This window comes from Marmota monax, unplaced genomic scaffold, assembly GCF_021218885.2.
Source record: "Marmota monax isolate L192 unplaced genomic scaffold, Marmota_monax_Labrador192_F-V1.1 WCK01_AAM20220418_F8-fsc00314, whole genome shotgun sequence".
NCBI lineage: Eukaryota > Metazoa > Chordata > Mammalia > Rodentia > Sciuridae > Marmota > Marmota monax.
In genome coordinates this window covers 649269-676794 of record NW_026692675.1, presented here as the reverse complement: position 1 = coordinate 676794, position 27526 = coordinate 649269, and the positions used below count along the sequence as shown (strand labels likewise).

Below are 27526 nucleotides of genomic sequence, written 5' to 3'. Positions count from 1 at the left end.
AGGAGAGACCTCTTCTCTAGGAGGTCAGGAGTTAGAACTCCACATGTGCCTGTTGACTAAAAGAAAAATGGAAATAGAGGCCTCATGAGACCTCTTTCTGTCCTCTTTGTCCAACTGAACTAGCAAATTTTGACTATATGAATGTCTAAGGATTAAGGAAGAAGGTCTAAAAGATAAAGCTCAGGGCTTTATTAACATCCTTGAAGGATAACTTTCTACTCTATGATCCATTCTATCCCTACTCTATTCCTCAAAAATATATGATGAGAAAGGGTAGCCTTCATTCTAGTCTTTGAAGTACTGGGTAGGAAAGGTTTAGAGGTTCTTGTGGAGTATCATTGAACATGCAATGAAAGAGAATCAGCTCATGGAGGAAGCTAAGAGTATAGAGAAGGAGAAAAAATCCTGACAGTGATATAAAACTCTATAGTGGCTGATCCTCAGTCTTCGTCCAAATTTTATGTCAATTGTTTCATAAGTTCACTTTTATTGAAAACATCTCAAAGGAATTGAATAAACTCACCCCTTCTGCTTATCACATTCTCTTTTGAACCCCCAAATAAGACTTTTTGTTATAGCTATCATCCTCCAAAACAACTCTTTCCAAGCTCATTAATGGTACCTATTTTGACAAGTCCATCTTGCTTAACCTGACAAAAGCATTTGAAACACATTCATGCTTCTTCTTTCTTGAAGCACTTTTTTAGAAAAAAAAATAAAATCACTTTTATGATTATATGATATCATTTTCATTCTTATAGATTCAAATGCTTTTTCTATTCTGATTATGGTTCCTGGAACTCCGGATTCTTACATTAAATCAACTACTTTGAAGTTTCAATATAATACACATCTTGTAGGTAATATGTTCAAAACCAAGGTCTTTTTTTTAAATTATTAGTTGTTCAAAACATTACATAGCTCTTTTTTAAAAATTTTTTTAATACTTATTTATTAGTTTTTGGCGGACACAACACCTTTGTTTGTATGTGGTGCTGAGGATTGAACCCGGGCCGCACGCATGCCAGGCGAGCGTGTTACCTCTTGAGCCACATCCCAGCCCCCATTACATAGCTCTTGACATATCATATTTCATACATTTGATTCAAGTGGGTTATGAACTCCCATTTTTACCCCGTATACAGATTGCAGAATCACATCGGTTATACATCCATGCAAAACCAAGGTCTTGAAATTACCTTACAAGTGTGCCCTTAAAACCATCCTCCCTATCTAAGTAAATCGCAAGCCCAGCCTTCTATGTTTTCATCTAAAACCTTGTAGGTATCTGTGACTCCCTCTTTTTTTCACATATTCAACCCATAAGCAGATACACTCAACTCTATCTTTAAAATTAACCTAAGCCAATCTCATCTCTCATAGACTGTAGTAATATGCTCCTAACAGCTTTACCTACTTTTGGCCCTGCCTGTGTCTCCTCAGAGGAGCCAGATGATTCTTTTAAGGCATTCATCAGTCTGTTAATTCTCTCCTTGAAATACCTCAATAACTTTCTATCTTGCTCAGAATGAAAAAAGTCAAAGCTCTTCCCATGGTCTTATATGATCTGAACCTCTCTTGCCTTATGTCCTACAACTCTCCAACAATCCTACTTGGCTCTGCTGCACCAGATTCCTTGCTATTTCTCAAATACTTTAAGTATGTTCCTTTCTCAGTGCCTTTGAACATCTTGTTCCCTTTGCCTACAGTACTTTTTCTGACATCAATGTGGTTTGCCACCTAATTGCTTCCATACCTTTCTCCAATGTCATTGTATCAGAAAGGCCTTCCTTGAAATGAAATCTTTGTGGATAAAGTAGCATCACTGATGTTTCTTCTTTCATCATTTCCTCTACAACACTTATTGACTCATTATTTTCTGCCTGATCACAAGAAGGTAACCTTGTTGAATTATGACTTCACCTATTCCCAACACCTAGAAAAGTATCTGGTATATAGCTAGTGATATTTGTTGAATAAAGGGATGGGTTAATGAGTGATGGTAAATTTAATGAGAAGAATGAACCTTTCTTTTCCAAACGGAGGAAAGTTCATGCCAGCTAAGGAAGGCAGAACGTATCAGAAGACTTAAACCGATACTCAATGAAATATGGAATAATTTGACTTTTAAGATAACTTGAGGAAGAAAGGATAAGCCACAGCTATGGTAGAGAAGTTATCTATACGTTTATTCCAAATTTGGAAGCCACATGACTGACTTAAATGGTAGTCTCCACTGGCAATTACCACTGCCCTTAAGTATCTGTGGTTTTGTACCTGTTCAGGAACTCCCTTGTCTCCATATCATACTCATGGAGAATATAGAATTATAATCCTGAGAAAGACAGAAAGAAAATGTCGTCACTACTTTACAAGGGTCCATCCTGAGTTTTCCCAGAAGTAAAGGGGATTATTATAAAGGTTCTACAAATTTGATGTTGATACCAATTAATAGAGCAGCATCAGAAGATATCCCTCCATTGACCAGAGGTAAAACTGCTAAAAGAACTTCCTGGCTGGTTCATTCTAGGCTTTTCTGGAGTTCTCAGAACAAGAAACTGGTGATTGATATCATCTCTTTATTCTAGGCAGTGCTGCTGGGCCTCCATCTAGGAGTCCAAGTTGGGAAGCAACAGGACGTGGAGGAAAAGTGCTGGTGCCACTTAAGGAGACATCAGTGGAAAGTTTTCTGAGGGCTTCCACATCTGCCTTGTCTAAGCTGCAGGTGCCCCGAGAGCAATTCTCAGAAGTTTTGGAGCAGATCTATAATGGCAGTTATGGGATCATCTATCGAGCCAAGATGTGTACTGGGGACCCTGCTAAGCCCAAAAATATTGTCCTCAAGACTTTAAAAGGTAAAAGGAGAAGTGTTAGACTTCCCTTCCCTTTTTACTTTTCACTTGTGAACTCCTAACAATAAATGTCAACAGTTTTGCAAACATTAAGATATTTTTCAACAAATATTGTGATCACAACTCTGTATAGAAGAAGGCAATTAAGAGTGGAAGCTTGAGACAAAAATGATATTCTTCAGGGTCCTTATATCCCTAACTCATCTTTACCTACTAAGGCTGTTGAAACAGACTGTTTCATATTAGATGTTTCTTGGACTAGGATTCTGAGGTTGCTTTTAAATTTCTCTTTCCTGTTTGATACTCCTTCCTGATACTGCATTTCTCCCCCTGCCACAGTCTGGCTGGGCACAAATGCCGCAGTCTGGCTGGGCACACAATCACGAGCCACCACACAGCTTGTAGATTCAAACAGCAACTCTTTATTCCCGAACTCACACCAGCCGTCTACAATCACGTTCTGGGGAAATCCACGTTCTCTTCCCAAATCCACGTTCTCTGCCCAAATCCACCTCCACTGGGCTTCTATCTCCAAAATATACTGTCTGAATCCCGTGAGAACTCAAGGGGAACTCAGGCAGCAGGATACGCCCTATTCCCAGCAGGAATAATCTTAAACCTTAAACCTGGAACCTAAACTGGGAACGCCCTAAACAAGATTATCTTAAAACCGGGAACACCCTAATCTGCCTTGGTCCTTGAGCAAGGTTAAGTACATTCAATGTCACTGCAACATGGGGTACGCTGGCAAGGAAATTGTCATACTTACTTGGCTAATGGCTCCCAGCATCCCCCTACCTCTCTCTTTCTCTTTTGCTGATACTCATGATGTGGACTGGTAATAGTGAATACACAAAATAGAAAAAGGATAAGATAAACAAGAATATTAATCAAAATGCCCACATAGTTCCAGTGTTTCAATTAGAAGAAATTTGCCTATTTAGGAAGAGGAAAGCCTATTCATTTTTAAGATGATAGTCTATGATATCTTTGATAAAGTGTCAGTGACAATGAGCATCGTTAACTTCTAATTGGTCCTCTATTTACTTTTTGTCTGCACTTACTCCTCAGATGGTAACTGAGAGTTACCATCTGAAATGGTTTTTTGCTCCTTGTTTCCTCTTAATTGGTTGAGCTCACTGCTCACTGCCCTGGCTCTTCTATCCTCTGCAGAACCTGCTGGGCTCCATGAGGTGCAGGATTTTGTAGGACGAATCCAGTTCTATCAGTACCTGGGGAAACACAAGAACCTAGTACAACTGGAAGGCTGCTGCACAGATAGACTGCCACTCTATATGGTGTTGGAGGATGTGGCCCAGGGGGACCTGCTCAGCTTTCTCTGGACCTGTCGCCGGGTGAGCAGTGGAGTAGAGGTGTTAGGGGGCAAAGCTTGACCTGGTTGATTAGCTGTTCACATATCAATTAGCATCACAAGTGACAAAACACGGAGACAATATAATAGCATAACAGTAACTGAGTATTAATGTCCAAGAGAACTTTTTGCAGTAATTGAAGTATTCCATATCTGCTCTGTTCACTGATAGCCCCCAGTCACATGTGCTGTTGAACACCTGAAATGTAGTGGGTGTAACTGAGAAACCGAGTTTTTAATTTTATTTAATCTTGAATAATGTAAGTTTAAATAGACACATGTGATTAATGGCTATCATATTGGGCAATGTGTTTATAGTATGAACTCTTGATCTCACCTACTAGCTTGTAACTTTTGGCAAGTTACCTCACTGATCGTGAGTTTCTAAATCTGTAAAATGGGAATAATAAATTATTACAAAAAGAGACCTGCAAATGTCATAATTTTATTCTCTTTTAATGTTGAGTAATGTTCCCTTGTTTATATATACCACAGTTTCTTTATCCATTCATCTATTGAAGGGATCTAGGTTGGTTCTACAGTTTCGCTATTGTGAATTGAGTGGCTCTAAATATTGATTTGGCTGTGTTACTATATAGTATGCTGATTTTAAGTCCTTTGGCTATAGACTGAGAAGTGGGATAGCTGGGTCAAAGGGTGGTTCTATTCCATACTGCTTTCCATATTGGCTGCACCAATTTGCAGTCTCACCAGCAATGTATGACTGTGCCTTTTCCCCCACATCCTCGCCAATATTTATTGTTGTCTGTATTCTTAATAACTGCCATTCTGACTGGTGTGAGATGAAATCTTAGAGTAGTTTTGATTTGCATTTCTGTAATTACTAGAGATGTTGAACATTTTTTCATATATTTGTTAACTGAATGTATATCTTCCTCTGAGAAGTGTCTGTTCAGCTCCTTATCCCATTTATTGATTGGGTTGCTTATATATCCTGGAGTTTAGTTGGAGAATATCATGCTAAGCAAAGTAAGCCAATCCCCAAAAACAAAGACTGAATGTTCTCTCTGATAAGTGGATGCTGATCCATAATGGGGGTAGGGGAATGGGAAAAATAGAGGAAATTTGATTGGGCAAAGGGGAGGGAGGGTGCATGCGGGCAGGAAAGATGGTAGAATGAGACGGACATCATTACCTTAGGTATGACTGCACATATGGTACGACTACATTGTGTACAACCAAAGAAGTGAAAAGTTGTGCTACATTTGTGTACAATTAATCAAAATGCATTCTGCTGTCATACCTATAAGATAAATTAGTTAATTAATAAAAAAGGAATAAGCATTGTTCAAAAAATCAGAGACATTATGTATGTAAAAATTGTTATGATGACAATAATGATATTATGTATGTAAAAATTGTTATAATGACAACTATTTTTGTTATGATGATTTCAATTCTGTTGTTACCATTTAAGTGTCTTTTCTTTAACATTATTCTAGTGTTCCAGGATTGAGGAGGAAAGCATTCAGCTTTTATGTTTTTATACCTCAAATTCACATTAAAAAATAAACAAACATGCTGGGCACGGTGGGATAAGTAATCCCAGCGGCTTAGGAGGCTGGGGCAGGAGGATAGAGACTTCAAAGTCAGCCTCAGCAAGAGTAAAGTGCTAAGCAACTCAGTGAGACCCTATCTCTTAACAAAATACAAAATAGGACTGGGGTTATGGCTTGATGGTCGATTGCCCCTGAATTCCATCCCTGGGACCCCCCACCCCCCAAAAACCCCATAAAATGTTCATAATTTTCCAGACTTAGATGGTATTTCTTTTCCTTATAATTTTCCTAGTTCTCTACATAGTCCTCTTTCTGAAGGGCCACTGTTTCCCTAGTTCCTCACTTGCTGACATGAAAATTCAATATTAATACATCTTTATAATATACTGATTATATTGTACAACTGAACACATGAAAAAGGAATTCTAATGTCCTTCTCATATAATTTTCTTTTGACACAGAACTACTTCTTTCTCTTCTCTGCAGTTAATATTCACTTATTCTTCAGATTTCATCAGAACCTGTTTCCATCTTTCCAACTGATCAGTTCTCTTCATCCTACCATCATATACTCTTTTAACACTCTGTGCAGTTCTTTCATGGTACTTAAACATCTCTAACAATTTCTTTATGATTATTTGCTTCTAATTCACATAGGATTATTTGATTATAAGTCACACATATACACAAAATAAGTGGCAGAAGTAACTATGTTTATTTTGCTCACTCTATATTCCACGGAAATTGGTGCTTTACAGGCCTTCTGTAAAAGCCAGAATGCATCGAGGTGATGTGCTGTTAACCACATGGACACAGACACACTGTTCCAGAAAAATGACAGTGGATAACCTTATATATGCTTGTCATTCTTCCCAGGGTTCATTTCTATTCTTCATTAGTCTTCCAGTCCAATAAATCATGATACTTTTCTGCCTGAAGACTTCTCCTATCAATCTCTTTTTGACTTTTTATCCTTTGTTTTTGTATGTTTTCCTTAGCCTTCATATATTTGCATTTCAGATTATATCTATTGTACTTTTTAAAAAATCAAATGTGTTAATGCCACTTTGATATAATGTTTTTTCTCTTTCTCTTTAGGATGTGATGACCATGGATGGTCTTCTCTATGATCTCACAGAAAAGCAAGTCTATCACATTGGAAAGCAGGTCCTTTTGGGTCTGGTAAGACTAGGCAAAATAAAAACCAAGGGTGGGGATTTTTCTCATTAGCCTAGTATTTGGTGTCATTGTTCCCATGTTCAGATTCCCAAATGGGGCATATATTTTAAATTAGAGATCAGGGGCAGATAGTCGTACACTGATAATTAATTTTAGTTCCTTCTTTGTGAAATCATTTAGATAATCTACTACAGGATTGGTATTTCCAGGGAGGAGGTAGTCAGCTTAGGATTTCTGGAAGGAACAGGGAAGATTTTAAAAGTTCACTCAATCTTAACATTCAAAAGACAGTGCCAAGAGCTATATGCCCATTTGCTTTATACTCTTATTTATCTATGTATACTTTTAAGAACTAATATGAAAGGGGAAATTTGGGGAGCAAGTTGGGAGAAGATATGGGAAGAGAAACTGAATGGATGAAAGGCTACAGAGCCAGAAGTGTACAAATTTATATCTGGAAAACAAGACAAACTGGTTTGGAACATGTTTTGTTGGAAACTTGATTTGATAATAAATGTGATAGGGAGTGCACATACTTAAAAAAGAATAAGAAACAAGTGAAAGAGGAAAAATGTGAAGGGGAGACAGTAGAATCACTCTTTTATTTTAAAACAACCTAAATAAAAAGGTTTTAGAACTCTGAGTTTAAGAGAAATATTTATCTTTATGTGAATCATTCAGGAAATTTAGATTACGCTATGAAATCACTCAGATAATTGTGTTTAAAATTAGCACTTGCTACAGGTTCTGTGAAGCTACCATTTTTAACTCTTTGATATATCTTGCCACCCTAATGTGTGAAATATACCAGGGATCTAAGCAGAATTAGGAGGAAGTGAAGGAAATAAAGAAGTTGGGAAGGTGAGAAAAGAGCAAGAGTTGTATCTGAAGCTCCCAATGGACAGGATGGGTACACACCATATATTTAATATTATCTTCAGCGTATGGAGCACTTAGCTGGTATGATCCCTTGGTAAAGTTAGGATGTCAGACTACAGTCTACCTTGCTTGTGATCCTTAATTGTTGAGGTGCCTTATGAGGCTAATTGATGAAACCAATGCATTCATCAGGGCCCTGTATTACCTATAACAGGCAATATCATACTATTTGTTGTTACTTTTAACAAACCCAAAGTCAACACGTTCCTTAATTCTTCTCATGACCATATAATTTTTTTTTGTTCTAAAACCTCATGAGAGAGAAATAGTCATCACTTTTTGCTTCTTCATCAACAATTGGAAATTACAGCTCACTCTTTAAAATTTTTATACTATCCTTGTTTAGCAATCATAATTTGGAACCTCTATCTTTTTAGCCATGTACAATTTCTTGATTTCTCCATCGACTTTGAGTAGATTTGTACCGGAGGAGAAAAGATCCCAGCAAACCTAGGCCATTAGTCACATGATTTAAAGTCTGCACTAGAATAATTTTGATACTTCTTTACAATATAGGTTATCAGATTTCTTGTCCTAAATTATGGTTTAGTGAATTCAGGGTGAAAATCTTATGTTTTAAAAAAGCTTTCTGACAATTCTAATTTGGAACTTGACTCAAGAACTATTAGTAGAATAAAAACTAAAATGGGTCATTAAATAAAAAATAGAATTATTAGTAGAGTTTTTGTTGTATTTTCTGTGAATTAGAATACCTTACTCTAGTTACTATCACTTAGTTACTCTGTAGTTTTGTGTAGTCATTTAAATTTATCCAAAAGATACTCCCCTAAATCAGTTAATCCAGTTATTTTAGGGAGACAATAAAATTTTACATAAATTCAATAATATGATACTCAATTTTGCTATGAAATCTATTCCCTTTCTAATATCTAACTGGGTTCATATCTGGTAGATGACAACTAATCTTCAGTGGGACTTACTAGAAAGTGGTAGTCAGATGATGTGGTACTAAATCCCAACACTATCACTACCTAACCTTGGACAAGTCACTATCTCTAAGCCTGTTTGATCATCAACCAAATAGATAAATAGCAATCAGGTTGGCTAAGCTCACAAAACTGTTTGGAAGGTCAAAGGAGATAAAGTATATAAAGTAAGTTTTGAATTTGATATGACATGGGTTTTAACAAGCATTTCTTATGTGCTAGAAACAGTTGGACAGTAGAAATAAAAAGGTATTTGCACCTGTATTCTAAAAAAAAAAGCAAACATGTAATGCAAACATCAGCGAAAAGGAGCAATTGCTGAATAAAGAATAAAGAATAAAGAATACATATAAGACGTTGAAATATTTTAACAGAAAGGGAGTCATTTTATTGCAGATGGAATTTGGAATTAATACTTTCAAAATCCTTTATTAGGGATGAGGGTGTAGCAGCACTTGCCTTGCATGCATGAGACTCTGGGTTTGATTCTCAGCACTATAAAACTAAATAAGTGGGCTGGGGATGTGGCTCAAGAGGTAGCGCGCTCACCTGGCATGTGTGCGGCCTGGGTTCGATCCTCAGCACCACATACAAACAAAGATGTTGTGTCCGCCAAGAACTAAAAAAAAAAAAAAAATAAATATTAAAAAATTCTCTCTCTCTCACTCTCTCTTTTAAAAAAAATCTAAATAAGTAAATAAATCCAGCATTAATGTCGTTTGGATTATTTGCTCAGTTTGGTCATCTTAAACATAAGGTAAAATATCTGATCCATTAGCATGCTTTGGAAGTGATGTCATTATAATGAGACTTGTTTAGAGTAGGAAGTGCCCTTATCTTTTTGAGGCTTCCTAGTATGTCTCTTATCTGCAAGCTGAGCAGTGACCTTCAGATAGCTGATTATCTTTGACCTATGCTGTCAGGAATTTCTGCAGGATAAGCATCTGTTCCATGGGGATGTGGCAGCCAGGAATATCCTGATCCAAAGTGATCTGACTGCTAAACTCTGTGGATTGGGCTTGGCTTATGAAGTTCATGCCCTTGGAGCCATCTCTTCTGCTCGGACCATCCCTCTCAAGTGGCTTGCCCCAGAACGGCTTCTCCTGAGACCTGCTGGCATCAGAGGAGACATGTACGGTTTGTTCCTACCCTTTGGATATATTCTCTTCATGACCTGAGTGTTCTCCCTGATTATTATTGGGTGTATTATCAAGTATGTCTACAAATGAGATCTATACTCAGAAGTCAGAAATACTCTCAAGAAGAAATGTTATGATACAGAGTACATGTTTGGTCTCTGCTTGAAATCCCCTTTGAATGCTTTTTCAAGCATTCTTTCTGTATTGGATTAGAAGCTTACATTAGGAAAGAAAAAAATTGCAAAGATTACTCACACCAATATCTGAGGACTTAATCTAGTAGTTTTGCTTTAAACCTGAAGGGTGTGAGCCCACTTAATCAGAAGACTAGTTAAGTAAAGAATCCCTAAAGTAAAAATACTCAGACCACAATTCTTTTTTTTTTTTTTTGAGAGAGAGAGAGAGAGAGAGAGACAGAGAGAGAATTTTTTTAATATTTATTTTTTAGTTTTCAGCGGACACATCTTTGTTTGTATGTGGTGCTGAGGATCGAACCCGGGTGGCACGCATGCCAGGCAAGCGCGCTACCACTTGAGCCACATCCCCAGCCCCACAATTCTTAATTTTAACTTAAAACATATACATGTGTATTTCTTTATCAATTTAAAAAAAATCTTTTTATTCTAATTTGTTACATATGAAAGCATTACAATTTATTTATAAATCTTTTGAAGAAGGGGAAAAGCTGCATTATGGGAGAACGGGGCTTCTAAATGAAGTCATATGTCCTGTTTCTTGTCTAAATAGCACCTCTAATGACTAACTTTGGGTTCCAATTTGGGATGGTTCTAAGTGCAGTGAGAAACTTAAAAACATTTGCATAACAATTTGACTGCATACTTGTTATTATTATTATTTTAATTTTCTACTGTTCTCACCCACACAATTTTACATTTTTCTCCTTCTTTGTTTGGGGGAGGTTACCGGGGATTGAACTCAGGGGCACTCAACCACTAAGCCACATCCTCCACCCTATTTTGTACTTTATTTGGAGACAGGGTCTTACTAAATTGCTTAGTACCTCACTGTTGCTGAGGCTGGCTTTGAACTTCATCTTCCTGCCTCAGTCTCCTGAGTTGCTGGGATTATAGGTGTGCACCACTGCACCTGGTTTACAGAGAGATTTTCATAAGGCACAGACAGATTCTTGTACAAGTCATTCATTAGAGATTTGGATAAGACAGGCAAATTCCAGGAAATGCCAGGAGGTCACATGTACCAGAGCTGGAGTCCCCCTTGTCAAAGATAGGGCAGGGACAGGATCAAATAGTGGGAGGTTAGTGCTTCTTATTCACCACAACTTTGTATGACCCTCATCTCATCATAACGCTTTCTTTTTAGTAGTATACTTTTATAGATTGTTTTCAAGGCATTCAACTTACTTTTCACAGAGATAATATTTATATTCAATCATCTTTTATAGTATTTATTTGCTTATATAATAATACACAATTACAGTTACATGTACAATTGGTGTAAACAGGCTTGTAAAGAATCACAATTGACTATTTTTGGTAACCATATAACTCAAGTGCTTGAAGAAGCTCAGAGATGGAATGTAGAGTATCCTAATAGCTATGAGTGTCATGAGTGGTAGAGGAAATTTAGTACATTAGTTAATATGATTTTGGTTAAAAACTTCCATCAGTGTTTTACTAATATCTGTTTTTCAATAGATACATGTTGTAATGTATCTATTTTATGACTAACAATTAGTCATAAAAATTACTCATTTAATGATTTTTACTATAGTATTATATACATCTTTCAAATCATATTGCTTAAGCAAATACTCATTCCAACAACATATAAAGCTTGCTCTGTTAATATTTTTCCTAGTTTTGGGCAATTAGATTTACTGAGTACATAGAGGATATATGATAACTTTGTTTGGCTTGTGCTAAGAACAAGACTAAAACCTTAGCAGAAAGGGGTGGAAAGAATGAAAAAAGGAAGATGGCGGCGAGGGGAGTGCATTGCCCCCGTGTGCTGCTTCACTGTATGGGAGTATGACAAGTCAGGACGGCTAAAGGCTATCTTGTTAGGAATTTCCAGCAATAGTGGGGTGCTCCGGAACCTGGAGGAAGGATTTCCATCGCACGAGGATCGGCTACGGGGACTCAAACGCGAGAGGTTTGTCCCACGGAGGGTAACAATGCTTATTCAGCAAATCGCCCCGCGGCTAGAGTCTGGAGCGCGCGCTGGGAAATGAGGAGATAGCGACGCAGGGATATAGCGCTGCAGTTTCTGCCAGCCGTGCAAGCACTGTACTCAGGGCTGAATTCTGGGTTCGAGACGGGGGAAGGAAGCGGTCCATCTCGGTTCTCCACACAGGTCAGACCACAGAGGAGGCCAGCAGCCACCATGTTGGAAAGCTGACGTCACCATCCCTGTTTTCGACTGACCGCAGCTCATTCAGCCATAGAACAGGTAATTTCAGGCTGCCATTCGCCTGTGGCTTGCAGACAGATTGCTTGGGCTCAGTGCCTGGGTGCTTCCTAGTGCCTGCTCTTATCGGAGCGAGCACCGAGCGCGAGCGCGGGGCGGCCAAGTTACGGCTCCCGGATCCGCCCTGGCCCAGGGCTAGGAGCCCGCGGAAACTGCTTCTCGGTCCGGGTCCTGCTGAGGGCCGGTCAGGACTCACCCGTTGCCTTGGTTGCCCGGCAAGGGGAACGAAATGCTGCCATTTGCATAGGATACCAACATGGCAGAGATCTGATGTCATCAGAAAGCGGCGGAGGAGAGAACTTCATCAATACCAGCGGTGACAGAAACAGTTGGTCTCCTGGTAGGGGGGGTGAGGCACAGACACCCGAGTCTCTCTCGATTTGTCGTCGAGCCAGAGGGGAGGAGCCAGGCCGCTGCCAGCGCCCTGAGCAGGCCCAGTGGCTCGCCGGCATGGTGACCGCGTGACCCCAATTGGAGAGGGGGCGGAGCGGAGCCGCCACCCGCACCCGCAAGGTGGGCAGACCCGCGACCGACCAGCGGGATAGGCCCAGTGGCCTGCCAGTACGACAGACACGTCACCCCATTTGGAGTAGGGGCAGAGTAGAGCCGCCGCCCGCGCCTGCAGGGTAGGCAAACCTGCAACCGACCGGTGGATCAGGCCCGGTGGCCTGCTGGCGTGGTACACTCGTCACCCCAATTGGAGTAGGGGCAGAACAGAGCCGCCGCCAGCACCCAGAACAGGCCCAGTGACCTGCCGGCATGGTAGTCACGACACCCCAATTGGAATAAGGAGAGAGCAGAGCCGCCGCCCGCGCCTGCAGGAAAGAAACGCAAGCAGTATGAAAAGACAAGGAAAGAAAGGACCACAAGCATTGCAGGTCAACGCAACTTTAGAAGAGGTAACAGCTGCAGCAGATGGAATGTCAGATAAAGAATTCAGGATATACATGCTTCAGATGATCTGGAGTATCAAGGAAGACATTAGACAGCAAAATCAGACAATGAAAGATCACTTCGACAATGAATTACGCAAACAAATCCAGGAAGCAAAGGATCAACTTTACAGGGAGATAGAGGTTATAAAAAACAAACAAACAGAAATCCTAGAAATGCAGGAAGCAATAAACCAACTTAAAAACTCAATGGAGAATACTACCAGCAGAGTAGAACACTTAGAAGATAGAACATCAGACAATGAAGACAAAGTATTTCAACTGGAAAAGAACATAGACAGCTCAGCAAGACTGTTAAGAAACCATGAGCAGAACATCCAAGAAATATGGGATAACATTAAGAGACCAAACTTAAGAGTCATTGGGACATTGGGATACAGGAAGGTACAGAGCTCCAAACCAAAGGAATGAGCAGTCTATTCAATGAAATAATACGAGAAAACTTCCCAGACTTGAAGACTGAGACAGAATCCCAAATCCTAGAAGCCTACAGGACGCCGAATGTGCAAAATCATAAGAGATCCACACCTAGACACATTATAATGAAGATGCCCAACATACAGAATAAGGAGAGAATTTTAAAAGCTACAAGAGAAAGGAAGCAGATTACATTTAGGGGTAAGCCAATCAGGATAACAGCTGATCTTTCAACACAGACTCTGAAAGCTAGAAGATCCTGGAATAACATATTTCAAACACTGAAAGAAAATGGGTTCCAACCAAGAATTGTGTATCCAGCGAAATTAAGCTTCAGGATGGAAGATGAAATTAAAACCTTCCACGATAAACAAAAGTTTAAAGAATTCGCAGCTAGAAAACCATCTCTTCAAAACATCCTCGCCAAAGCATTACAGGAAGAGGAAATGGAAAATAACAATGAAAACCAACAGTGGGAGGTAGGACAGTAAAGGGGGGGAAAATAATCAAAGAGGAAAACAAACCATGTTTAGTAACAGAAATAAACAAATATGGCTGGAAGAACAACCCATATCTCAATAATAACCCTAAATGTTAATGGCTTAAACTCACCAATTAAGAGACACAGGCTAGTAGAATGGATCACAAAACAAGACCCAACAATATGCTGCCTACAGGAGACGCATTTGATAGGAAAAGACATACATAGGCTGAAGGTGAAAGGTTGGGAAAAATCATATCACTCATATGGACTTCGGAAACAAGCAGGAGTGTCCATACTCATATCAAATGAAATAGATTTCAAGCCAAAGTTAATCAAAAGGGATAAAGAGGGACACTACATACTGCTTAAGGGAACCATACACCAACAAGACATAACAATCATAAATATTTATGCCCCAAACAATGGTGCAGCTATGTTCGTCAAACAAACTCTTCTCAAGTTCAAGAGTCTAATAGACCACCATACCATAATCATGGGAGACTTCAACACACCTCTCTCGCCACTGGACAGATCTTCCAAACAAAAGTTGAATAAGGAAACTATAGAACTCAATAACAGTATTAATAACCTAGACCTAATTGACATATATAGAATATACCACCCAACATCAAGCAGTTACACTTTTTTCTCAGCAGCACATGGATCCTTCTCAAAAATAGATCATATATTATGTCACAGGGCAACTCTCAGACAATATAAAGGAGTAGAGATAATACCATGCATCTTATCTGATCATAATGGAATGAAACTGAAAATCAACGATAAAAGAAGGAAGGAAAAAGCATACATCACTTGGAGAATGAACAATAGGTTACTGAATGATCAATGGGTTATAGAAGACATCAAGGAGGAAATTAAAAAATTCTTAGAGATAAATGAAAACACAGACACAACATATCGGAATCTATGGGACACATTGAAAGCAGTTCTAAGAGGAAAATTCATTGCTTGGAGTTCATTCCTTAAAAAAAGAAAAAACCAACAAATAAATGATCTCATACTTCATCTCAAAATCCTTGAAAAAGAAGAGCAAAACAACAGCAAAAGAAGTAGAAGGCAAGAAATAATGAAAATCAGAGCTGAAATTAATGAAATCGAAACAAAAGAAACAATTGAAAAAATTGACAAAACTAAAAGTTGGTTCTTTGAAAAAATAAACAAAATCGACAGACCCTTAGCCATGCTAGCAAAGAGAAGAAGAGAGAGAACTCAAATTACTAGCATACGGGATGAAAAAGGCAATATCACAACAGACACTTCAGAAATACAGAAGATAATCAAAAACTATTTTGAATCCTTATACTCCAATAAATTAGAAGATAGTGAAGGCATAGATAAATTTCTTAAGACATATGATCTGCCCAGATTGAGTCAGGAGGATATAGACAACCTAAACAGACCAATATCAATTGAGGAAATAGAAGAAACCATAAAAAGACTACCAACTAAGAAAAGCCCAGGACCGGATGGGTATACAGCAGAGTTTTACAAAACCTTTAAAGAAGAACTAATACCAATACTTTTCAAGCTACTTCAGGAAATAGAAAAAGAGGGAGAACTTCCAAATTCATTCTATGAGGCCAACATCACCCTGATACCTAAACCAGACAAAGACACTTCAAAGAAAGAAAACTACAGACCAATATCTCTAATGAACCTAGATGCAAAAATCCTCAATAAAATTCTGGCGAATCGGATACAAAAACATATCAAAAAAATTGTACACCATGATCAAGTAGGATTCATCCCTGGGATGCAAGGCTGGTTCAATATACGGAAATCAATAAATGTTATTCACCACATCAATAGACTTAAAAATAAGAACCATATGATCATCTCGATAGATGCGGAAAAAGCATTCGACAAAGTACAGCATCCCTTTATGTTCAAAACTCTAGAAAAACTAGGGATAACAGGAACATACCTCAATATTGTAAAAGCAATCTATGCTAAGCCTCAGGCTAGCATCATTCTGAATGGAGAAAAACTGAAGGCATTCCCTCTAAAATCTGGAACAAGACAGGGATGCCCTCTCTCTCCACTTGTGTTCAACATAGTTCTCGAAACACTGGCCAGAGCAATTAGACAGACGAAAGAAATTAAAGGCATAAAAATAGGAAAAGAAGAACTTAAATTATCACTATTTGCAGATGATATGATTCTTTACCTAGCAGACCCAAAAGGCTCTACAAAGAAACTATTAGAGCTAATAAATGAATTCAGCAAAGTGGCAGGATATAAAATCAATACGCATAAATCAAAGGCATTCCTGTATATCAGCGACAAATCCTCTGAAATGGAAATGAGGACAACCACTCCATTCACAATATCTTCAAAAAAAATAAAGTACTTGGGATCAACCTAACAAAAGAGGTGAAAGACTTATACAGTGAAAACTACAGAACCCTAAAGAGAGAAATAGAAGATCTTAGAAGATGGAAAAATATACCCTGTTCATGGATAGGCAGAACCAACATCATCAAAATGGCGATATTACCAAAAGTTCTCTATAGGTTTAATGCAATGCCAATCAAAATCCCAATGGCATTTCTTGTAGAAATAGAGAAAGCAATCATGAAATTCATATGGAAAAATAAAAGACCCAGAATAGCAAAAACAATGCTAAGCAGGAAGTGTGAATCAGGCAGTATAGCGATACCAGACTTCAAACTATACTACAGAGCAATAGTAACAAAAACAGCATGGTACTGGTACCAAAACAGGCGGGTGGACCAATGGTACAGAATAGAGGACACAGAAACCAATCCACAAAACTACAACTATCTTATATTTGATAAAGGGGCTAAAAGCGTGCAATGGAGGAAGGATAGCATCTTCAACAAATGGTGCTGGGAAAACTGGAAATCCATATGCAACAAAATGAAACTGAATCCCTTTCTCTCGCCATGCACAAAAGTGAATTCAAAATGGATCAAGGAGCTTGATATCAAATCAGAGACACGCTGTCTGATAGAAGAAAAAGTTGGCTACGATCTACAGTCGGTGGGGTCGGGCTCCAAATTCCTCAATAGGACACCCATAGCACAAAAGTTAATAACTAGAATCAACAAATGGGACTTACTCAAACTAAAAAGTTTTTTCTCAGCAAAAGAAACAATTAGAGAGGTAAATAGGGAGCCTACACCCTGGGAACAAATCTTTACTCCTCACACTTCAGATAGAGCCCTAATATCCAGAGTATACAAAGAACTCCAAAAATTAGACAATAAGAGAACAAACAACCCAATCAACAAATGGGCCAAGGACCTGAACAGACACTTCTCAGAGGAGGACATACAGTCAATCAACAAGTACATGAAAAAATGCTCACCATCTCTAGCTGTCAGAGAAATGCAAATCAAAACCACCCTAAGATACCATCTCACTCCAGTAAGATTGGCAGCCATTATGAAGTCAAACAACAACAAGCGCTGGCGAGGATGTGGGGAAAAGGGTACACTTGTACATTGCTGGTGGGACTGCAAATTGGTGCAGCCAATTTGGAAAGCAGTATGGAGATTTCTTGGAAAGCTGGGAATGGAGCCACCATTTGACCCAGCTATTCCCCTTCTTGGTCTATTCCCTAAAGACCTAGAAAGAGCATGCTACAGGGACACTGCTACATCGATGTTCATAGCAGCACAATTCACAATAGCAAGACTGTGGAACCAACCTAGATGCCCTTCAATAGACAAATGGATAAAAAAAAACTGTGGCATTTATACACAATGGAGTATTACTCTGCATTAAAAAATGACAAAATCATAGAATTTGCAGGGAAATGGATGGCATTAGAGCAGATTATGCTAAGTGAAGCTAGCCAATCCCTAAAAAACAAATGCCAAATGTCTTCTTTGATATAAGGAGAGTAACTAAGAACAGAGTAGGGACGAAGAGCATGAGAAGAAGATTAACATTTAACAGGGATGAGAGGTGGGAGGGAAAGGGAGAGAGTAGGGAAATTGCTTGGAAATGGAAGGAGACCCTCAGGGTTATACAGTGGAGGGGGTAGAGAGAGAGGAGGCGAGGGGAGGAGAGAGGTGCGGAGGGGGGATGGTGGAGGATGGGAAAGGCATCGGAGCACAACAGACACTAGTATGGCAATATGTAAATCAATGGATGTGTAACTGATGTGATTCTGCAATCTGTGTATGGGGTGAAGGTGGGAGTTCATAACCCACTTGAATCAAAGTGTGGAATATGATATGTCAAGAAATTTGTAATGTTTTGAACAACCAACAATAAAAAATTAAAAAAAAATTAAACATTGAAAATAGTTTAATAAAAATGGAATTATCCATATATTTTTATTATAGATATGACTCATATAGATTTAGATGTTTTCTTGTAAAGTCATGTCTCTTAGTTGCATTAAAAACTTGAGGGTAATCAATACAATTTATAAGTACTGGATATACATTCTGTGTTCATTAATATGTTACACATTTGGATGGAAAGGGGAGTGGAAACATCAAATATGTCTCTGTGTTCAAAGAGTGTATAGTCTTACTGGGGAGATATAATACTAATAATGACTTCAACAATTAAAATGCACAAAAAATAAATACTACAGAAAAGCCAAAAAAAAAAGAATGAAAAAAGATGCAAAAGAAATTTCCCTATGGGTGAGTGGATTTATGTGATTGTGCGCGTGCACACACACACAAATAATAGTAAACATCTATTCATGTTAAATATAGAATAAATATACATCCAATCTTCAAAGAAATTAGAATCTAAGGGAATTGTACAGAAATGTTTCTCTTTTTTCCTTTGTCTGTGGCACCCAGGGCACTCTACAACTGAGCTACATACCCTAGCCTTTTTGTTTTTTATTTTTATTTGAGGCAAGGTCTCATTAAATTGCCCAGGATGGCCTTGAGCTTGCAATCATCCTTCGTCTGGGATTATAGGTATGAGCCACTGCACCTAGCCAGGAATGCATTATTACTTTGCTTATTTTATCAGATACCCCTTCATTCTTCTTTATTACCTTCTTTATGGTACTGTTACTGAAGGTTTCTATATTTAAGTGAGCGCTCTAGGAAAGAAAAAATAGAAGTTAAGTAGAGGGTTTTATTTCTTTTACAGCTGGTCCTTTGGGATCCTGCTTTATGAGATGGTGACTCTAGGTAAGCATGATCTCCAATAGTGTGTGGCTGGATGCAAATATGCAAGTATGTTTATTTGGGGGTTGATTTTTTTTTTTTTTTTGAGAAAGTGTTTTAGAACAGGCCTGAAGATTAAATGGGTTGATATGACTTCCAAGCCTGATTCCTGAGAAGAAGTGATGATTCCCTCTTACTCTACTCCTTCCCTCCCTTCCCTTCTCTTAACTTTCTTTTGCTCTCTTTCTTTCTTTCAATCCAGCAATGTTAACTCCAAGAGATTTTTTCTTATCCAAAGGATAATTCCCACACTGGTCTTGTGTAAACATGTTTTCTTCAGACTTATTAATCGATTCAACTAAGAAACTACAGCACCTTTCCATGTTATGAAGAGTGGAGGAAAGGTCTTATTTCTTACTTTGCATTATTTTATTACTTTCCTAAAGACTCAAGATTCTCTTTTCCCCAAATTCACTATGCTACATCCTTACTAGAATAGCAGGGGACAACTCTCTTGTATCTAGTATTTTCCCTATGGATTTATCTTTTGCTAACAATTAGCCCAAGTAGATTAAGAGTAATGTTATTTGAAGTTCATATTTTATGACACTAAAGTTCTCTTGCTACTCTCATTCTTTCCATATTGACAGGGGCACCACCATATCCTGAAGTCCCTCCTACCAGCATTCTACAGTATCTTCAGAGAAGAAAAATCATGAAGAGACCCAGTAGCTGCACACATACTATGTAAGTGAATTTTGAAGGTCTGCTTTTCTCTAATTATAAATATTTTTTGCTTCCTATCAATCACTCTCTTTTCAAAGTGGCTCAGATGATCCTCAGTTGTCTTTAGGTGCTAATGCATGGACTTAGACAAAACCCATGAGGTAAAACACATTTGCTAATATATCATGTATGCATACATATCATGTATGTGTGTGTATACACTCACATTATCATACACAAAATATTGAGGCAAAACCAGAACTATATTAGGAATCTAATTTGATAAAGTTTGTTTAATTCTGTAGGGATCTCCTAAAATAGGCAGGAAATAGACTAAATGAAATGTAAGTACATTATTGCTTTGTGTAAATACCAATCGTCTTCCAGCCTCAGTTCAAAGATAGCTCTCATAAAATCAATTGTACTAGATTTATTCATTCAGAGTTTACTGGCTCTTATTCATATTTAACTTTTAAAAACTACTGCTGTTTTCTCAGCTCTCAGTATGATAGAACTAACCTGAAAAAGGGAAGATAGTAGAAATTACAAAGGCAGAAGGAAGATCCAATATTCTCAGCAGAAAGGAACCACTGGCAAACCACTCTGAAGGCATAAAATAAGAAAATTTAAAATTACGTGCAGAATATTTTTATTAATGAAGTTCAAAAGGGGACTATTATGGAACATAAGAAAAAGTTAAACTATGTTTAAGAAGATGGCAGACATAACATGTTAGTGAACATTTCTAGTAGATTATTATTTGTAAAATTTTTAAGCTCTAAATAATTACTCTATGAAGCAGATTATAAAGTTTAAATGTCTTAACTATATACACATATGCACAGTATAGTAATGCTAGCTGGGTATCTATAATGAAACTGCTGCCAAATATTTCCTGTAGGTTTCTGTGTGTAAAGGGTTGTCCTTGATACTAGCGGAAACATTTAACTGACAAAGTATCTTACCTTAAACATAACATTTTGATGAATATCTGAAATAACATAAAGATCAACATAAAGTATGCAGCAATATAGTACAATAATTAAAACTTCCACCCCATGTTACAGAGTAAAAAAAAAACTGTTTTGTTCTAGCCATTCATTTAGTGTGCACTATTTACAATATACAATGAACAATGAAAAAAACTGTCCCATCATACTCTGTAGTTTGAAAAATCTTTAGTCTTTTCTATTATAAAAGAAGTTCCAGGCACCAATGAAAAAAACATGGAAAGAAACAAAAGAAGTCCCAATGAGAAGAGGACATTAAGATACTTGACATTAAAAAAATGAAAATAATTATCGGTCTCTGGGAATGAGACAGGGCAAAGAATAGCAGGGTTTCTTTGTTTTTTGGGGTGTATGTGTGTGTGTTAAGATATGTTGAGAGAGGAGACATGTTTCTTTCTTTTTTCTTTTTTTATTTTTGGTACTAGGGATTGAACTCAGGGGCACTCGACCACTGAGCCCCAGCCCCAGGCCTATTTTGTATTTTATTTAGTGACAGGGTCTCACTGAGTTGCTTAGCACCTCGATTTTGCTGAAGATGGCTTTGAACTCATGACCCTCCTGCCTCCACCTCCCAAGCTGCGGGAGTGTGCCACATTGCCTGGAGTGTGCCACCATGCCTGGCGAGACATGTTTCTTATACATTTGCCTGTTTCTCTTGTCTCCTTCTCAGGTACAATATTATGAAGTCCTGTTGGCGTTGGAGTGAGGACACTCGTCCCTCACCCAGAGAGCTGCGCTTTCGCCTAGAAGGTGCTGCTAGAACTGCTGATGACAAGACTGTTCTGCAAGTACCAGAGTTGGTGGTGCCTGAACTATATGCATCTGTGGCTGGTATCAGTATAGAAAGCCTTTCCTATAGCTACAGCATCCTTTGAAGGCTTCCAGCTGGATACATTTATATGTGATTCTATTTTCTTGAAACCAATTCCTCCAAGAACACTCTAGTGGGAAAGGGAGATAAAGGACATAGATCCTAGTTATTTCCCTACATATATTGCTAGAAATGTGAAGTGATGCTGGTTGATGCTCTTCACACCACATACCCTTGAACTGAGAAATACTGTCAGTCTCATTTTTTTCTATCTCAGTCCTAAAAACCCTGGGTAGAAGTGGAGAATGTGTCAATGCAAAGGAGGCTTGAAAAATCTGCAACTTAAAAAAACAAAAAAAAAACTTCAGTGTTTGTTGGGGTATAGCACAAATAGGCTAGTCCTTCTCATCCTAGGCTTGCTTACTCCTTAACAATATTTTTATCTACTATTACAAGGTTCAAAGAAACTAGGAATGAAATGAAGAAATAGAAATCTAATAAAGGAGGTGATGAGGAGATTTAAGATTTTTATTTGCTCAAGAGTATAGCTGTGGACCAAAATCTCCTTCAAAGGGAAGCTTGAGGGGACATAAAATTTCCCACTCCTGGTCCTTACATGAAGAGTTGAAGAACTTTGAAGGAAAGATTCTGAGTTCTCCTTGAGTATAGATATAAGAAAAATAGTACCCTTTTTATCTAATTCTGAGTCAAGTAAACCCTGTTTGGGTACTACTTTTGATCAGAAGCTGGAGGAATTGTTCTATGATTAAGAACATCCAACAAGTATTGTTCATCAGGTTTATTTTCCATTCTCCACAAGACTAAGGACAGTAAACCTAGAAAATCAAAGTGAGATGAATGATGGTAATGTTGTGTGTGTGTGTGTGTGTGTGTGTGTGTGTGATAACAAAGGTAGAAACCAAGCAAGAAGTCTTAGTAGCTCAGATGGTCATTAAAACGGGCTAGTCAAGAATGTGATCTGATACAGGATGGTTAACTTTTAATTTTCAAGATCCATTGATTTACTGTGAAACTTATTTCATTAAATTAATATTTATTGAGTGGAAGTAGGCTTTTCTGATATATAGCTACCAAATTTTCTAAAATAGGGAAGATAGAAGCAAATAACTGGAAATTCATGTTAATAGGAAAATTTAAGCGACAACCTACAATGTCAGAAAAAGATTTTTTTTGCATGTAAAATGGGAAGACTATCTCGCTGCATTGTGATGAGGATCAATAAGTATTTGTACAGTATCTGGTATATGTATGCGCTTAATAAATATAGTTTCCTTTATTTTGCCTTTCCTAACCTAGGAACTTTCATATTTTTTTTAACCTAAAATCTACTGTGGCCAAGAAGAGAACCTCAATCTGTGATACTGCAGAGCAGGACATGCCTAAAGATAATGGCATGATATACTTGTACCATGTACACCACATGGTTAAAAACAAGAAGTTGGGCTGGGGATGTGGCTCAAGCGGTAACGCGCTCACCTGGCATGCGCGGGGCACTGGGTTTGATCCTCAGCACCACATTAAAAAAAAAAAAGTTGTGTCCACCGAGAACTGAAAAATAAATATTAAAAAATTCTCTCTCTCTCTCTCTAAAAAAAAAAAACAAGAAGTCATCACTTTTATCTTAAAAATTTTTACATGACTGTAGAGTATATTTTGAAATGTTATACATATACAGAATGAATATAACTTATTCCAGTTAGGATCCCATTATTGTGGTTGCCCATGATGTGGAGTTACTTTGGTTGTATATTCATATATGCGGATAGGAAATATATATCCAATTCATTATATTGTCTTTCCTTATTCTCATCCTTCCTCCCTTCCCTTAATTCCCCTTGTCTAGTCCAACAAACTTCTAATCAAGAAGTCATCACTTTTATTTGAGCTTTTGGGTGATGATAGTAATTCTCTAGTATTTCAGAATATTGAAAATATCACAATGATATTCTGTTGAACTTGGTGATCTGTGACTTTAAAATCTGAGTACCCTAGAAAGGAAATCTAAGATTGCTGTAGGAAAGATAATTGGTAGTTGAAAATATTGTAGAAAATGGAATCCTGATGGAGTTGGAATGCATCATCTAAATGAAGAATGACTATTGCCCCTGTTGGAATACCATAGTGAGTAGAGAGGATTTAAATAGGTGTAAATGGCAGTAGGGAGAAAGGAGGTAGAGTGGCTTCACACACAATGTTAAAACCATGTGGAATACTGTTTTTGACTTTTAGTTGTTCATTTAAATCAAATTGACAAAAGTATTTATTTATTCTATTATTAAAAATATTAATCCTCGCTGTAACAGACAGTGGGCTAGGTGTTAGATGAAAAAACCAGCTTTTGGTTACAGTTTACAAGTAAGAGACATTATATATTTAGTTAAGTGGGTATCTGCTAATTACAAATTAGGTGCTATGAAGAAAAAGTATGGGACAAGAGAAGGGAGTATAAAGTAAAGATCTCCTTTGAAGAAATGACATTTAAACTGAGACCTCAGGTTTGGGTAGGAAAGCCAGAAAAAAGAGAAGAACTTTTCATGAGTAGAATTATATGTATGAAAATTCTGAGGCAACAAATAAATTTTGTTTATTTAAGGAACTGCAAGGATATACATGGGGTTACAGCTTGTGTGTTAAAGGGAAAATAGCATATAATAAAAGATATTGCTTTTTCTTATGACATGTTTTGGTATTTGTTTCGGTTGAAGGGAAAGAAGCAGACAATTGGTATTTCTTTAAAATATTTATTTTTAGTTTTAGGTGGACACAACATCTTTATTTTATTTTTATGTGGTGCTGAGGATCAAACTCAGTGCCTCATGCATGCTAGGCGAGCACTCTACCACTGAGCCACAATTTCAGCCCAGCAATTGGTATTTTAAATGTTGACCTCTAAATTAATTTTTTTTTTATACAGACCTGGAAAACTGGCTAGAGTGATTTTGGCTCCAAGAAAACTGGGAATTTCTTTCAGTTGTTTGGTTTTTTTTTTCAAAACAAATATTATATTTCTGAGATTATATTTTTGGTATCTTTGATCTGTCAGCCAAAGTAATCATGGAATTAAAATATTTACCATATAATCAAGTTGAATCCATATATAGATTTTTATTGTTTAGATTGCCCCCTCCTCCAGCCTTATTTTTCCAACCTATGCTTTATGATTAAAAAAATTCCAGTAGTTAGGAACTGAGCAAACATACACCTAGATAAATTGTCTAATGGAAATGTATCACGCTCATGCAGAACAGTAGTGGCTTTTATGCAATATTCAGGCATCCTATTAAAATTGATGAATAGTGATGTTTTCAACCATCTTAAGATAAAAAGTAAGTTAACTGAATTTTCTTAATCTTGTTATAATTTTGAAAAGATTTCTTTTTTGCTTTACCATACTTATTTAAATAAAAACAAGTAGCAAATATAATGGAAGGCTCATAAGGTAGCCTAGTATTCTTAATTTAATGGTTTTTATTTGTGTTGGGCATGAGTTAGAGGTTATCTTGTTTAAGCATATAATATTGTTATACGTTACCAAAAATTGCTAGTTTTAATTATGGAATTAAATACATATCATCATGTCATGATAATCTAGAAAAAGCATCTAGTTTTTAACATGAACATATCTGATAAACAATGGAATATAAAGTTTGGCATTTCTACATGATGATGATTCTCTTATTTAAAAATAATACCATTAAATGGTATAAAGACAGATATGGCTAAAATTCATATGGAAGTCTGTTATAGAAAAGAGAAGAGAAAGGTGAGTGGATGGAATTAAGGACTGATACAAAATACCTCACTGCAGCCTCTCTTTTAAAAACACTCTCATATATTCTTTTAGGGCACATCCTACCCTTATTCTTTTTTGATGATGCTGGGGATGGAACTCAGGGTCTGAAGCAAGCTAGGCAAGTGCTCTACTACTTAACTGTAATCGTAGCCCTCTTATTCTTGATTTAGTACTCTTATCTATTAACTGAGATAGCTCTAGACAACTCCTGTAAATACTTAAAGCGAATCAAAAGCACTGAAAACACACACACACACACACACACAAACATGAGACTATTATCTCTAGTGTTTATCTCAATACTATTAGAATATGCTTCTGAAAATTGGTAGTTGGACTGGTTTGATCATTTTAAATAGAGAAGCAAAAAAGGAAAAAAAGAGGCAGGTCAGAGGAGGCATAAAGAGATCATAGAAAAAGACAATTTTAGATGTAGGAAAAATCAACAGATCATTTTAAAGATTAAATTAACAAGTGTAAGAAACAAACATCTCTGATCATAACCCCCTCACTTGATGCATTACCACAAAGCTGGAAGAAATAAACTTAAAAATTCTAGTGGAAAATCATTATTTTATCAACAAATACTGTATATTTGAGTAAACCATTAAGTCTCAATTTCAGTTGGAGTTGGGAATGTTTCTTTCTTATCTACTTCAAAACTATTTCACAAGGTGCTTTGAAGTTGACTACCATTTGTGTTAGCAAAGGCAGAAACAGGATTTTTTTTTTAAATTTTTTTTTTATTGGTTGTTCAAAACATTACAAAGCTCATGACATATCATCTTCCATACATTTGATTCAAGTGGGTTATGAACTCCCATTTTTTACCCCAAATACAAGTTGCAGAATCACATCGGTTACACATCCACATTTTTACATAATACCATATTAATGACTGTTGTATTCTGCTACCTTTCCTATCCCCTACTATCCCCCCTCCCCTTCCCTCTCATCTTCCCTCTCTACCCCATCTGCTGTTGTTTAATTCTCTCCCTTGTTTTTTTTTTTCCCCTTTCCCCTCACAAACTCTTATATGTAATTTTGTGTAGCAATGAGGGTCTCCTTCCATTTCCATAGTTTCCCTTCTCTCTCCCTTTCTCTCCCCCCACTCGTCTCTGTTTAATGTTAATCTTTTCCTCATGCTCTTCTTCCCTGAGAAACAGTATTTTAAAAAAAAAAAATTTATTTTTTAGTTGTAGTTGGACATAATACCTTTGTTTTACTTATTCATTTTTATGTGGTGCTGAGGATTGAACCCAAGGCCTTGCACATGCTAGGTGAGCACTCTACTGCTGGGCCACAACCCCAGCCCAGAAATAGGATTTTGCTTTCAAATAAGCAGCGTAAACATTTATTTATTTAGTTTTATAAACTGTGGTGATAAGAATACCTGTACTCTAATTTGGAGCCAATAGCAATTTTGATTGAAAAAAGCTCACAAAATATTTTAACTATTTCTAGGCCAACTAAAAGTGTATGAAGAGCTTCTTATGTAACTGTGCTAACTGTAACATGGTAGCCACTAGCCATATGTGGTTATTTAAACATGCTAATGTAAATTTATCAAAGTTAATAATTCAGCTCCTTACTCACACTAGCTACATTTTAAGTGCTCAGTAACTATACAGAATATTTCTATATCACTGTTGTATGCCCTCTCAGATCACAAAAAACAAATGCTTTATTGCTATGTAATATTTATCACAAGAGGTATCTATTTTAGTACATTTTAGGCTTAAAATATGAAGAGTTAATATAGTTTCATATTTCATTTTAAAAACAG

The 27526-nt window shown here is 37.2% G+C and overlaps 1 protein-coding gene across 2 annotated transcripts in view; it reads left to right on the top strand.

Moving 5' to 3' along the window:
- Positions 1–25659, top strand: part of Styk1 (serine/threonine/tyrosine kinase 1) — a 55346-nt gene extending 29687 nt beyond the window's left edge. For both annotated transcript variants that reach the window (XM_046446495.2, XM_046446493.2), the window contains 7 exons: positions 2589–2855; positions 4026–4207; positions 6843–6926; positions 9733–9941; positions 19363–19403; positions 20030–20126; positions 21786–25659. In XM_046446495.2, coding sequence (XP_046302451.1) covers positions 2589–2855; positions 4026–4207; positions 6843–6926; positions 9733–9941; positions 19363–19403; positions 20030–20126; positions 21786–21990 — 1085 coding nt within the window. In that variant the 3' untranslated portion in view covers positions 21991–25659. The remainder of the gene's footprint in view (positions 1–2588; positions 2856–4025; positions 4208–6842; positions 6927–9732; positions 9942–19362; positions 19404–20029; positions 20127–21785) is intronic.
- Positions 25660–27526: the final 1867 nt, after the last annotated feature.